Raw genomic sequence first — 14,906 nt, 5'->3', positions numbered from 1 at the left:
CTCCGCTCTGCTCCGCCCTCCGTGTTGTTTCTCAGAGTCAGCACACCAAGCTCCCCTCGTGTTGCTGACGTCGAAGGTTGCAGATTATGTTGCTTAGGGAATTATTATGGAACAGATTCCTTGCATATCCACTGTATTCCACCCTGGCGGTTCGCCTTCCCGTAAGAGAGGCGGGGGGACATGTCAGTAAGTCACCTCCAGCAATTCTTCCACACTGGGCCGGCATTCTTCTGAAGTTACCTCGTTCTCTCGGAATGGTTTCCTTGGTCGTCTTCATTCTGCTCGCATCTGCCAGTTTCAGCTAGTTCTGGGTTAGCAGCATTAGCTTTATCAAAAAGTTGACTCTGGCTCAGCTCTTGCGGCCTGAGGCTTCAACTCCTTTAGCTTCTAGTGCTAAGCCAGGCTATTCATCCTAACAATTCCCAGCACAGGTAACGGCAAGCTCTGCCGGAGCAACTCGGAGAGAACGGGGATGACTGCTTCCCAGGACGAGAAGGGAAATCCATCTCCTCTCTCCCCAGCTGCGCCGGCTCCCTGCTGGCGTCATAATGCACCTTCAAACGATGCGGGCTGATGTCACAGGGGGATGCCCCGCATCCCAGGGAGGTCTCCCCAGCGCTGCCGTCACTTCCCGGCGAGGCTTGGGCGCTGCTGGGCACTGCTCAGGGGCTCCCCACTGCTGTGCTTCGGAGCTGCTCCACAGCCAGGAGCGGGATCGGGAGGCAGCGGGGCTGCGCTGGGGGCACCCGTTGTAACCGGCAGAGGAGCAGGGGCACGTCGGAGAGGAGTTTTGGGCGAGGAGCTGCGAAGAGCATCCCTTTCCCTGAGCGGAGGGCAAGCGGCAGGCGCGATGGAGGGCTGCTGCACCGTGGCCGTCAGCTTGGAGCTCAGCAGCTTGTTCCCCACGCTCCTGCAGCTCTCCACCAAGGGTAAGGGGTTTGGGAATTCCTTCCCGAGGGGTCGCAGCGGGGCTGGCCTCTGGAAAAAGCTGCAGCTGCCGGGCTGTGGGGGTGACTGGACAGGGCTGGGGGCTGCTGCGAGAGCCCTGCCTGGGGGTCCCACTGGACTCGGGGGACGATGTGGCAACCAGGTCTTGGTGCTGCCCGGAGCCCCGAGGCTCCCATGGGAATGGCTCCGTCCCCTTGCGAGGGGGGCCATCCAGGGCCAGCTTTCCCTGGAAGCTGGCCCCTCGTGGGGTTCCGGCTCTGGGATGAAAAGGGCTTCTGTGTCCCGGGGGCTGGGGGGGACAGCTACACCTCCCACAAGGCTCTCGCGAGCCGGCTGGAAATGCCTGTGCTGTAAGTCAGCCCTTTCCCTTGAAGAAAGTCTCCTTTGGGAGAACCTCTCGTCCTCCCCGTGGGACCCCCTTGTGCCACCAGGCTGGCAGATCACGTCCTGGGCTCTGGGGTGCCAAGGCTTTCTGGGGGTTAGATGGCCACAGCCCCGGTCCTGAGCCCTTCCCACATCCCCATTTGTACCCCAGCCCTGCCCCGGGAGCAGAGTAAGGCTGGCAGTTGGAAATCGGGGCACAGCCCAGCTCCGCAGCCGTGGCCGCGTTTGTCTGGGCTGTTTGCGGACGCCGGCATCTGTCAACCCCTGGGCGAGGAGCTTGCCGAGAGGCTGTGAGCTGGCTGGCCTGGAGCCCAACACCTCTTTCCTTTGCTTTCCAGAGGTTGTGGCTATTTGGGATGCTGTGTCTGCGTACATCCTGGGACAGCTGAAGCAGGACAAGGTGGGCTGGCGTCTTGCTCCCCCTTTGCCCCGGAGGGCCTGGGCCCCGGGAAGCGAGCCCTCCCTGAGCATCGTGGCGGCACACCGAGACAAGCCCGTGTGCCCAGAGCTGCTTCTTGGTCAACCGGGAGAGAAACCAAGTCCAGATCTAGTCTGAGAAAGCATTCAGCACACGATAGGGCTTCACCCTTCGCTGTGGTCAGAGCGGAGAGGCCGAGCAGAGAGGCAGGCGATTATGCTGGTGCCATGCCAAGGATAATCCCTGGGAATCAGTCCCAGGGGTATTCCCTCCCTGGGCTGGAATTGCCTGGGATCTTCTCTAGCCAAGGGATGTCAGCGAATATTTTGAGGCGGGCAAGAAAACAAATGGAGAACACGGGCCTTTTCCTAAGCTTTCACTTTTCCCATCTCTGAAGTACTCGCTCATCAGCCTTTTTGTCTTTTTCCTGGGCAGGGTGTCCTGGTCGCAGGACTCGGGACCTTCGCTATGCTCCAAGAGCAATTCCAGGGCAAAGAAGAGGTGTACGTGGTTCGAAGACCCGTCTTCCGACTGGAGCTTGATGTGTTGTGTGTGCAGGAGCTCGCGTTCCCCACAGTGGTTATCCCTGGTGAGAAAGCAGCGGCCACCCTCCGCTTTCCCCCTCCATGTCTGGGGGGGGACCGTGTGTTCTCGGCTCTTTGGGAAGGGCTGGGAGAAGTAGAGAACTGCCTCTAAAGGTCAGGGGGTGGCTTGAGCTCCCCCCAAACTAACTGCTCCCCTGTTTCTATGAGCGCCCTTCCCTCTGGCATTTTGTTATGAATCTTATGTGGAAATTTGGCCTGCTGTGACAGTGACCACGTTCCTCCTCCTCGCAGGCAATGTCAAGATCGAGCCGCTGAACTACAAGCGGCTGTCGCGAGCCACCTCCTTCCCACAGCACGTGGTGAAGGACTGCGTGCAAGAGACCATCCTCTTGTACTCTTCCCAACTGAAGAACGGGCAGCGCCTCTCCTTCGCCTTCAAGGGCATTGGTGTTCTGTCCTGCAAAGACGACCTCCTGTGCATGCGGTTCTATTCTGACTGCGTCACAGGGCTGGAGAGGAAGGCCAGCCGGATTGCGCTGCTTCACACTGTAAGTCGCTCGAGGTTTTGAGGGCTGCTTCCGTGTCTTTGGGAAGCCTAAGGAAGGGTGAGCAACCCGGTCGCCGTTGGCCAGCCTGGACGTGGCAGGACAGTCAAACACCTTTCCCCGTGCTTGCCCCCGCTGACTTCTCCATTAGCAAAGAAAGTTTCTCCTGGGTCCTTGCCCTACAAAAAGCCCAGCGGTGTTATTGCGCGGGCGGTCTCAGTGTTGGCTGTGCAGCTTCTCCAGAGCAGAGCAAGGGCTAACGCTGATGGAGGAGGATTTGGCAGAGAGGTTTGGAGAAGCGGCTTGCTTTTGGAGCGGGAGACAGGTCTGCTTCCTTTGGGAGCCAAGAGGAAACTGCCTTGGAAACCTTCTAACAGCTCTGTGTCGCTTTGCAGAGGCTGTGGATGCCAGGGGCAGCTGTCTCCGGTGGAGCGACCGCCGCTCAGGAGGTGCAGGCTGCTCCTGCCCACGCGTTCCCGAGGTGAGTGCTTTTCCTCTGCAGCCCTTGACCGGCCGAGCGGGCGGCTTCCCAGCTCCTGCTCAGGAGCACGCGTTGTCAGGGCTCGACATTCGGCATCGAGTCAGGGATCAATCGTGAAGCGACTGGTTTCTGGTTAACTAATGCTGAGCTGGCACTATGCGTGTATTCTCCTGGAGTGACCCGGCATCGTGATCGTGTTTCTCACGCCCAGCCTGTTGCCATTGCCATCAGCGAGAACCAACTGCACATGGTGAGGCAGCGTTGGGTTGGGGGAGATTGCCGCTAAAACCTGTGCAGGGCCACAAAGGAAAAGGGATGCGACGCCTCCACGACAGTCGGGAGGATTAGTGCCGGCAAGCTGCAGAGGGTAGGAGGTCACCGGTCTTCAAGCCTGTGTCATCATTCGCGTTCCAGGTTTCAGTTCCTGGTGATCGGCAGACCGGCGTCCGAGGCTTTCTCCGCCTGGCACAAGAAGGTTGCAGAAAAGCACAGGGTCAGAAGAGGTACGGGAAGGGGTCCCTGCTGTCCAGAGCCCGGTTCAAACGCACTCCCCACGGGGCTGCTCTGAAGAGCTTCCTCCTTTCCCAGGTACAGAGGGAAGCCAGGCGCCTGACAAGCTGCTGCAGAGGCGGGTGAAGTATTCCCTCCCCGCGCTGCCAAACCAGGGGCCGGGCACCAGGCAGCAAGACACGGAGAAGAAGAAGCCTTCTGCCAGGTGAGACCCTTGTGGGAAGGGATGAAAGGGACCCTTGCGCCCACGTAGGAGAGACGTCCCCTTTGGAAACTCCGGCTGTAGGGACTCGGGAAGGTCCCTGGCACGTGCCCCACGGTTTTTACGAGCTTGTTTGCCCCATCACAGGCCCCTTAGTGGGGAAGGCAGCGGAGGTTGAGCGCACCCCACGTTACTTTGCTTGCTCCTACAGCAGACCTGAGGTGCAGTCCTCTCCCATCCATCTGATGGGAAACGGTCCCACCTCCACCGCTTCTTCTGCCAGCCTGGGGAGCTTTGATAGCAGACGGAGAGCATGGGGCACCCACCTGCCCCACGCTCACGCCGCCTCCTCCTGGTGTCTCTTTGCAGTCTGCTCCCACCATGTCCAGGCAGCTCCCCCAGGACGAAGGAGGCAAGCAGGCAGGAGCCAGCTCCTCCAGCCAGGCCCACCGCTGCGCTCCCGTCTTCTGAAGGCTGCAGGAGAGCGCTGCAGGTACGTGCTCTGCCTTGCTGTAACTACCGTGCTGTTCGAGACTCGGCAAAAGCCTCTTTGGGCAGAGAGCCGTCCTGAAAGGCTCCCTTGGCGTGCGTTCATCGTCACCTCCTTCAGATCTTCTTCAGGAAAAGGGAGGTGCTGCACGCCCTTCCCGCCTGCTGTTGCCCCCGCGTTGTCATGAAACACTTTTTCTTCGGGCCAGGGGCTATGGAGAACGTACAAGTCCTTTCTAGGTCGTTGACAGTGGAGGTCTTTGGTCACTCCGCTGTGTTTGCCGTGAGTTGAGGAGCCTGGCGTGACTCCACGGCCCCCGATCTGTTAGGGGCAAAGCGCTGCCGACCGACCGGCTGAGGCAAGGGGCACCAACACGGGTCAGACCCGAAGGAAGCCCCGCCGGGAGCTGAGACTAATCCTGCCTGCTGCTGCGCTTCTGTCCCCTCCAGGAGGTCTGGAAGCTGTCTGCAGAGTGGGAGCGAGTGAAGACCCGGTGGGAAGAGCGGCGACAGCAAGCAAAGGCAGAATGGGCGGCGTGGGAGGCCTGGTCTGCAGGGGAGGAGCGACAACCGCCCCAGGTACGGGGCAGCGATTGACACCGCTGAGAGCAGCAGCGGCCCTCTCCGTCGGGGCGGCAGGTCTCCAGGGGGGTGGGAGCGGGACTGACACCCAGCCGCAGGGCAGGGGTTTGCCCGCTCATCTGGGTGAGGGAGAGATTGGCAGCAGGACCCGAGGGGCAAAAGCAGCCGTCAGCCGTGATGACGGGCACGCTGGTGCTGAGCCTCCCGGCCCCCAGGTCCCGCTGCAGGCTCCTTTCGAGAGGTCCTCTGGGAAACGGCGCCTCTGTTTGCCGTCTGGTTTGCTGAGAGCGTCTCCTCCTCGGCAGGTGCTCGGCACTGAAGGCATTCGGGCTCCCCACCCTCCAGCCCAGCCCAGGAGAAAGGAGGTCGGCGGGAGGTGGCGGAAGGCTGAAAACCCTCTCCCAGCAGAGGAGATGGCAGCAGCCGCCCAGCTGCAGAGACTCCAGCCTGAGTAAGTGTGCGCCGGCTCCGGCCGCAGCCTGGGGGCACTCGAGCGGCCGTGACCCCGCAGGGATGTCCGCGTCCCCCGTGCCTGCGTCCTGGGGTTGCGTAGGACACCTTCCGATGTCTCCTAACGCGGGGATGACCTGGGTTACCCCCGCAGCTAAGACCCAAAGCTGACCGCAGGGTGGAAGGCTGAGTACACGCGGCACCGGGTGGGTGCAGGGGCTGTGCGAGGGCAGAGGCAGGCGGGGTCTCCGGCAGAGGCTGAGGGATGACGTTCCCCTGTTGTTGCAGCCACCTTTCGCCACGAGCGGCCCAGGTCCTCAGGAGGCTGGAGCCGCATCAGGAACGGAGGACCATCTTCAGGCACGTCACTGAGAACAAGCGGCGGAAGCTGGAGCAGCAGAGGCAGCTCCCCTGGTAACTATCTCCAAAGAGGGATGGTGCTTCCCCGGCTGCGAGGCCCGTCCCTCCACCGAGGGCAGCCCTGGGGGAAAGAGGGCATTTCTCTGACACCCCTGGTGAGACGGAAGCAGGTTCTGGAGGCTGGCTTTGGGCTGGACCTCCCTGGCAGCCAAGGGGGCTGCCTGGGCACCTAGAATTGGCTTTCCATGTGGGACGTGAAAGTCCTGGCTGAAGACAGAGGGATCCCTCCGATGGCCGCCTCTCCCCGTTCCAAACCAGAGAGCACGTCCTTCCCTCGCAGAGTCCTGCCCCAAGACACCTTGCCCCGAGGGGGACGCCTGTACGGGACCCCCAAGGTCTCTGCCCCACTCGACTCAGCCCCAGGCTCATCAGCTGCACCTGGGACCTTCTCAGGGCCTTGGGCATCAGGGGCCTCCCCCTCTTCATAGGCAACTGGAGGCTTCGTCGCAAGCAGATCCCATCACCGGTGGCCTGAGCGACGCCTGCAGGATTTCTCTGCCTTCTCCCTGTCCATACGCTCACAGGCTTTCTTTCTTCCTCCCTAGCACGCGATGCTGGTACCGCAGCGGAGGAGAAGGTGCCGGAGGCGGCAGCTGTAGCAGTGGCTGTTAGCAAAAAGGGGCTGGGAGGCTTCTCAGCTTCTCAGATCCACCTAAAAATACAAAATAAAGGGCTCTGGGGCTGTTCCCAGCTGGACTGACTGGTCTGTGCCTGGTGATGGTCTAAAGGGGTTACACCCCCCCCGTGCGTGATCCCAGAACGGCTCGTAGGGGCAGGAGGGAGTAAAGTCCACGCATACCCCACAGCGCAAACACGTGCAGCCCCTCTGCCGCACATCCCAACACGGAGGTAGCACGACGGAGGAGGCTCTCGCCCCCTTCCCGGGGAAACCAGCACAGCTGGTGCTTCCCTGAAGTGCCCGCACGCTCCCGCACGCAGCGTGGAGAACCACTCGCAGGGCCAGAATCTGCGTGGGATTACAGGGCTGTGACCACGGAGGTGTGGTGGGTAGACGGTGTTACCAATTGGTCACTGATTTGTTCTTAGTTAGAATTAATCATATTTAATTTTAATATTTTAGCAAAATCATATGTATGTTGTATTTTATACATTTAACCCCAACCAGTACCTGCTGTGAAATCCCCTGTATAGCCCTGTACCAAGGCCGGAGAAATTGGCTAAGATCATCTAGTAGGAACATTTAGGACTTAGATAACAAGATAAAAGAAAATTAAAATCTGATTATAAAAGAGTTTGGTTTGACTAAAAAGTAGAAGATTGTGAAGCATAAGTATGGGAGTGTTGAGTTTGAAGTGTAGCCTTAGAAACTTAGGAGCTTAGGAACTGTATAATGTGTAACCATAAGAATTTAAGTATTGTTCCAAATCATTTAACCACAGAAGTTTTGACAAAGATTGGTAGTCTTGTAGTGTTTGTTTTAAAGGCTAAGGAAACCGTTATGGACACCAGCTTGCTGCTTGGAAACACCTGAGAGGTCAAGAAGCGGACGAGTGAGGAAGACTACGAAAGACCACCAGAGGACTCTAGAAGACCACCAGAGACCTTTAGTGCGCCTGCGTGATGGACGTTAACATATGCAAATGATTTCCTGGAAATCCGATGAATATGCAAATGACGTCTTTGTAATCTTATGAATATGCATAAGTGAGTTCAATATAAGGTGTATTGTTTTGGTTACAGGTGTGCGTGGTTTGTGAGAGGACTCGCCCGCGCACCCGGCCGTCAATAAAGAAGTGTCTGCTTATCTACACTAAATTGGCGTTGATAAGTTTTTATTCCGAGATTTCGGTAACAGTTTTTGGCGACCCAGATGGGACCTCGCTGAGAGAGACCGGAGGAGTCGGGGACTTGATCGGTTCCTGCCGGCACCGAGGATTTCTCGGGGATACCCATCGATCCCCGATCCATAAGGCTCTTTGCGACGTCCCCTGGATTTGGTAAGACACTTCTTTCTTTGAAATAATAAGGATAGCTATCCGAGTGGGTTAGAGTCCCACTAAGTAAGTGGGTTGGAGTCCCACTAAGTGGGGTTAGAGTCCCCCCGAGTGGGTTAGAGTCCCACCGGTATCGTTTGGGGTTAGAGTCCCCCCGAGTGGGTTAGAGTCCCACCGGTATCGTCTGCCTGTCAGACGCGGCGAAAGCTGCGCAGGGTTGCACTAAAGGATCCTGAAGGAAGTGGAAGCCTAGGCGTCTGCCCGTAAGACATAAGCGAAAGCTATTGCTGGGTTGGACAATTTGGAGTGGGTTAGAGTCCCACAACTTTTGAAGATTCTGGGTTAGAGGCCCAGCTTCAAAAGCATTTTGGAGTGGGTTAGAGTCCCACAACTTTTGAAGATTCTGGGTTAGAGTCCCAGCTTCAAAAGCATTTTGGAGCGGGTTAGAGTCCCACAACTTTTGAAGATTCTGGGTTAGAGTCCCAGCTTCAAAAGCATTTTGGAGTGGGTTAGAGTGTATGTGTATTTTGGTGACATACATTGAGTATTTGGAAGTATTGTGAGTGTGACTGTTGTAAGTGTGGGACGTGCAATCGAGCACGAAGCGAGACTTGACAACGATTGTAGTGTCTTTTATTAAGGTTGAAAGTTATAAAGTGTGAATATATTAGTTGGTTACTAATCTTGCCAGGGGATATTGGTTATGACTCTTGCTTAGGGAAGTCGGCTTTGTCCGTGCCCTAGACAAGTAGGTGGACTCCATTACCTGGCAACAATTGTTATTTGTATAAGATCAGGTATTTGATATCCGGTGTTTGATACATGCATTTGGTATTTGAAACTTTGTATTTGATACTTGGCATTTGATATTTGGTTTGGTATTTAACATTTGATAACTGATTATTGATTTTTGATATTTGAAATATATATATATTTAATAGATATTTGGTATTGGGTATAAACATAATGGCATTTGCCAAATTATTTAAGAGTAAGAGTATGGGAAATTTGTCTACTGATGGAAAGATACCAAAAACATCTCCGTTGGGATGTTTGTTGGCACATTGGGGTGAATTGCATGATGATTTACGTAAAAAATCAAATGATTGAATACTGTAATCATTAGTGGCCTCTGTATACATTGGAGGATCAGGAAAGGTGGCCCGTGAATGGGACACTGAATTATAACACCATTCTGCAGTTAATGTTGTTTTGTAGAAGAGAAGGGAAATGGAGTGAAGTACCATATGTGGATTTATTCTTTTACTTAAGACAGAGATGGGATTGACAGGATGAATGTAAGCTAACTAGTAGAGACAATTTGGTGATGGCTGTGACTTCTGATAATAAGAAAGGGAAGAAATGCTGTCTGGCATGTGATACTGGAAAGGAGTGTTTAAAGAAAATAACTGTTCCCACTGCTCCCAAAGAGGATGAGGGGCCAGAACTGGATATATCTCCTCCTAGGAGAGGAAGGAATTGGGGTGCAGGGTATGGGGAACGGATGGAAGAGCCGGCTAGCAGTGGACTAGAGGATGTGGAGGAAGAGCCGTCTGAGGTTGTAATTCATACCCCCGTTTCGCGAAGGACCCGACAGCAAGTACAAATGGTAGCTCCCCTGCGGCAGCAGCGAGCACAAACGGTAGCTCCCCTGCGACAGGGAGTGGGTAATGATGGGCCGGTGTATGTCAAAGTGCCCTTTTCAGTTACGGACTTGATGGCTTGGAAACAGGCAGCTGGAGTGTATAGAGAAGATCCGGAGAGGGTAGGCAGAGTGGTGGATACTATAATTAAAACACAGAATCCAGACTGGAGTGATTTACAGGTGATTCTGGATAATTTGCTGGATGACACAGAGAAGCAGATGGTATTAAAGACCGGCAAAGCACAGGCAGAAGTGGCTGTATTGAGTGGGACAACAGGTGGAACATTAGAGCAGAATTTTCCGTCTGGGGATCCGCAGTGGGATCCAAATAACGTGGAACATAGAGAAAGGCTGAGTCGATATCAGAAATGGATTTTATATGGAGTTAAACATGCTATGCCTAAATCTTTGAATTGGTCTAAATTATACGAGGTGAGACAAGATAAGAATGAATCTCCCTCAGCGTTTCTGGAAAGATTGAAGGAAGCTGCTAGAAAATATACTGATTTAAGAGTAGAAACAGAGGCGGCTCAGATACAGCTGGCTTTGATTTTTATGGGGCAGTCGGCACCAGATATTAGAAAGAAACTTCAGAAGCTGGAAGGAGGGGATTCAAGGAGCCTAAATAAAATGTTGGAAGCAGCTTGGAAAGTATATAATAACAGAGAAAAAGAGGAAAGGAGAAACAGAGAAAATAGATTATTGGCTGTGATGACAGAAACAGCAGGCAGAGGACGAGGTAGAGGCAGAGGACGACGTGCTTATGGACGGGGAGGATTTATGAACTCTGGCAATCGGAACTTTAACACCCCCTTAGGAGTGAATCAGTGTGCTTTGTGTAGAGAGGAAGGACATTGGAAAAGAGATTGTCCTAAGAACGAACAGTGTTCAAAAGGAAACATTCAGAAAGAGGTAGCCAGAATGATGGTTTTGGATGAATGAAGGGGACCGGAGGGGAACCCAGCTGAGCCTCTGGTTGTAATTAAGCTGGGAGAAAAAGAAGTTAAATTTCTAGTAGATACAGGAGCGACATTCTCGGTATTAAATACCTGTAAAGGAAAAATTAGAACAAAACCAGCAAACATAGTAGGAGCCACAGGGAGGGAGGAAAACAGACCATTCCTGCAACCCCTGGATTTGAAATTTGGAAACAAAATAATTACACATGAATTTTTGTATGTACCAGAATGCCCGATACCCTTGTTAGGAAGGGATTTGTTATCCAAACTAAATGCACAAATTGTTTTTGAGGATGGGGAATTTTTTTTAAAAATACCTGAGTCAAAACCAGGAGAAATCCTGATGATACAAGAAAAGGTGGAAGAGCAGGAAATTCCACCAGAGGTGGATGCTGCAGTGATCCCTACAGTATGGGAAACAAATATTCCTGGTAAATCAAAATTAGCAGCACCTGTGAAAATAGATTTAAAAGAAGGTGCAGGAACAGTAAAAATTAAACAATATCCAATCAAACCAGAAGTTAGGCAGGAATTGAAAAAATTGATCGATAAATTTTTAGAGTATAAAATTTTAGAAGAATGTGAATCTGAATACAATACTCCTATTCTACCAGTTAGAAAACCCTCGGGTGAATATAGGTTAGTGCAAGATTTAAGAACAGTGAATCAAATAACCAAAAACATATATCCTGTGGTTCCAAATCCTTACACATTGTTAACAGCATTAAAGGAGACTCATCAGTGGTTTACAGTGCTTGATTTGAAAGATGCTTTCTTTTGTATACCCTTGGAAAAGGAAAGCAGAAAGCTGTTTGCTTTTGAGTGGGAAAATCCACAAACTGGACGAAAAATGTAGCTGACATGGACAAGACTACCCCAAGGATTTAAGAACAGCCCGACAATTTTCGGAAACCAGCTGGCAAAGGAGCTTGAAATCTGGAAACAGGAAAAACCAAGGCCTGAACATTTACTTCTACAATATGTGGATGACATATTGATTGCTACAGAAGAAAGATTCACCTGCATACAGGTAACCATTGACCTTTTGAACTTTCTAGGACTAACTGGGTATAAGGTATCCAGGAAGAAAGCCCAAATAGCATGTCAGACTGTGATATATCTGGGCTTTGAGAGTTCAAAAGGACAGCGACAACTGGGAAAGGATCGCAAAGAAACTATTTGCAGTATACCTGAACCGAAAAATATCCATGAACTCAGAGCATTTTTGGGAATGGCGGGGTGGTGTCGCCTTTGGATTTTGAACTACGGTCTAATAGCTAAACCGTTCTATGAGGCCCAAAAGAACTCTTCCTTTGTGTGGGGTCCAGAACAGCAAAGGGCCTTTACAGAATTAAAACGCGCTTTAATGTCTGCACCTGCTTTAGGCCTCCCTGATTTAACTAAAGATTTTCAGTTGTTCGTCCATGAAAGGCAAAGCCTGGCACTTGGTGTGTTAACCCAGAAGATGGGAAGCTGGAAACGACCAGTCGGTTACTTCTCCAAACAACTGGACACAGTGAGTAAAGGGTGGCCAAATCGTCTTAGGGCAGTGGCTGCAACAGTAATGATCATACAAGAAGCTCGGAAATTGACCTTGGGAAAAACAATAGCAGTCTATGTCCCACACATGGTGAAAACTGTTCTAGAACAAAAGGGGGGACACTGGCTATCTCCGAGCAGAATGATGAAGTACCAGGTAATATTAACACAACAAGATGATGTAATTTTAAAAACAACTAACCTGGCAAATCCAGCTGTGTTTTTAAGTTCCGTACAGGAAGAAGGACAATTGGAACATGATTGCCTGGCTGCTATTGAGTATGTTTACTCCAGTCGTGAAGATTTGAAGGATGTACCACTGGAGCGACCGGATTGGGAACTGTATACGGATGGCAGCAGCTTTGTGGAGCAAGGAGTCCGATACGCTGGATATGCGGTAACAACAGACACCACAGTTATAGAAGCAGAAGCATTGCCAAGTACCACCTCAGCTCAGAAAGCGGAACTTATTGCTCTGATTCGAGCTTTAGAACTAAGCGAGAAGAAGAAAGTAAATATCTAGACAGATTCAAAATATGCTTTTGGAGTGGTACATGTCCATGCAGCATTGTGGAAAGAAAGAGGATTATTGTCCTCCCAGGGATCAAATATTAAACACCAAGATGAAATTTTACAATTATTACAAGCAGTTCAGAAACCAGATCAGGTAGCAATCATGCACTGTAAAGCACACCAAGTTGAAAACACAAAAGAAATTGCTGGAAATAATTTAGCCGATCGAACGGCAAGAAAGGTGGCAAAGGGACGAGCATTGCAAATGGCACTAATTCCCTCTAAAACAGTAACTCTCCCTAGGGAAGAACCAAAATACTCAGAGGAGGATGATAGGCTAGGTCAAGTATTAAATGCTAAGAAAAACCTAGCCGGATGGTGGGTAACACCTAAAGGACAGGTAGTAGTTCCAGCCTTTCTGATGAGAGAAATAATTCAAACAAAGCATCAGGAGTGTCACTGGGGAGCAGAGGCCTTAGTAACTTCCTTACAAAAACAAGTGGTATCGCTCAGAATGTTAGGAATAGCTAAAATCATAACTGCAAAATGTGAAGTATGTTTGAAAAATAATCCAGTGATCAGGAAAAAGGTTCAAATGGGTTGAATAAAATCTGGTATAGAGCCTGGAGATTTTTGGCAAGTAGATTTTTCAGAACTACCTAGGCAAAATGGGTATCGGTACATCCTGGTGGGGGTTGATACTTTTTCAGGATGGCCAGAAGCTTTTCCCTGTCGTTCCACACAAGCAAAGGAAGTAGTAAAGTGGTTACTACGAGAAATTATTCCAAGGTTTGGAGTTCCTATTGGAATTTCTTCTGACAGAGGTCCACACTTTGTTGCAGAAGTAGTCCAAAATGTTAGCAAAATTCTGGGTATCACATGGGATTTGCATACCCCATGGAAGCCGCAATCCAGTGGGAAAGTAGAAAGAATGAATCAAACCTTAAAAAGGCAAATAAGTAAAATTTGTCAAGAGACTAATTTAAAATGGCCTCAAGCACTTCCATTGGCATTATTGCGAATCAGAGTACAGCCAAAGAGTGGAACCTCAGTCAGTCCTTATGAATTATTGTATGGGAAACCTTATGAATCTCCAGAACCAAATCCGAACATGCATGTAAAAGGAAAACAAGATGTGTATAACTATTTGCTTTCCTTAGGAAAAACTCTGACTGCAATTAGAAGAGCAGTGGTGTGGAATAGACCATTATCCCTGGAAGTTCCGGTGCATGACTTTCAACCAGGAGACTATGTCTATGTGAAAACGTGGACTTTCGAACCCCTGCAGGAACGTTGGAAAGGACCCTTCCAGATACTGTCAACCACCTTTACGGCTATTAAAATTGCAGAATCGGATGCTTGGATACACTACACCCGAGTGAAGAAGGCACCTACTCCATGGAAGATTATTAACCGTGATCCAAAGACTTTGAAACTGACCCTGAAACATGTCTAATTTTTCATACGTGTTTGTGATTGTTCTCCTTATATTAGGTCGGCAGATAACGATGGTGAAAATCCGGACTGATTTGATGATTAAGAACAAAAAGCAAATAGAAACAGAACAACTGATTGGCATTCCTGAAAAAATGTCTGAAGAAAACTTGATGTTAGGATTGATTAGGGGATTTGCCAGCTTGCAAAACATTACTCAAATTAATAGCGGGTAAATGTCATGAAGATGATGTGAAAGTATTGAAGTAATCTTCAACACTTTCAAAGGGGGGAAATGTTACCAATTGGTCACTGATTTGTTCTTAGTTAGAATTAATCATATTTAATTTTAATATTTTAGCAAAATCATATGTATGTTGTATTTTATACATTTAACCCCAACCAGTACCTGCTGTGAAATCCCCTGTATAGCCCTGTACCAAGGCCGGAGAAATTGGCTAAGATCATCTAGTAGGAACATTTAGGACTTAGATAACAAGATAAAAGAAAATTAAAATCTGATTATAAAAGAGTTTGGTTTGACTAAAAAGTAGAAGATTGTGAAGCATAAGTATGGGAGTGTTGAGTTTGAAGTGTAGCCTTAGAAACTTAGGAGCTTAGGAACTGTATAATGTGTAACCATAAGAATTTAAGTATTGTTCCAAATCATTTAACCACAGAAGTTTTGACAAAGATTGGTAGTCTTGTAGTGTTTGTTTTAAAGGCTAAGGAAACCGTTATGGACACCAGCTTGCTGCTTGGAAACACCTGAGAGGTCAAGAAGCGGACGAGTGAGGAAGACTACGAAAGACCACCAGAGGACTCTAGAAGACCACCAGAGACCTTTAGTGCGCCTGCGTGATGGACGTTAACATATGCAAATGATT

The 14,906-nt window shown here is 50.6% G+C and overlaps 2 protein-coding genes across 2 annotated transcripts; both read left to right on the top strand.

Annotated features, from left to right (window-relative positions):
* Positions 1-727: 727 nt before the first annotated feature.
* LOC142042764 (uncharacterized) lies at positions 728-6,699 on the top strand. The gene is made up of 12 exons (XM_075053018.1): positions 728-929; positions 1,671-1,732; positions 2,186-2,339; positions 2,587-2,843; positions 3,236-3,321; positions 3,736-3,824; positions 3,910-4,036; positions 4,403-4,526; positions 4,973-5,101; positions 5,410-5,555; positions 5,843-5,968; positions 6,520-6,699. The coding sequence occupies exons 1-12, from the start codon at positions 851-853 to the stop codon at positions 6,584-6,586; spliced, it is 1,446 nt and encodes a 481-aa protein (XP_074909119.1). The 5' UTR covers positions 728-850; the 3' UTR covers positions 6,587-6,699.
* A 2,557-nt stretch (positions 6,700-9,256) lies between these two features.
* LOC142042926 (uncharacterized) lies at positions 9,257-14,041 on the top strand. Its single transcript, XM_075053502.1, is given in 5 exon segments — positions 9,257-10,225; positions 10,761-10,776; positions 10,980-12,229; positions 12,311-12,583; positions 13,874-14,041. Coding segments are annotated over 5 exon segments (2,676 nt in total).
* Positions 14,042-14,906: the final 865 nt, after the last annotated feature.

The sequence above is a fragment of the Buteo buteo genome, chromosome 21 (assembly GCF_964188355.1).
Source record: "Buteo buteo chromosome 21, bButBut1.hap1.1, whole genome shotgun sequence".
Classification (NCBI taxonomy): domain Eukaryota; kingdom Metazoa; phylum Chordata; class Aves; order Accipitriformes; family Accipitridae; genus Buteo; species Buteo buteo.
Note: the sequence above shows the minus strand (reverse complement) of the source record. Positions and strands in the feature narration are given on the sequence as shown.

Bases quoted from the DNA above. Each gene is read 5' to 3' on its own strand.
- LOC142042764 (XM_075053018.1), top strand. From the start codon at position 851: ATGGAGGGCTGCTGCACCGTGGCCGTCAGCTTGGAGCTCAGCAGCTTG. The intron at 2,340-2,586 runs GTGAGAAAGCAG...TCCTCCTCGCAG, and splicing joins CCCCACAGTGGTTATCCCTG to GCAATGTCAAGATCGAGCCG. The intron at 5,102-5,409 runs GTACGGGGCAGC...CCTCCTCGGCAG, and splicing joins AGGAGCGACAACCGCCCCAG to GTGCTCGGCACTGAAGGCAT.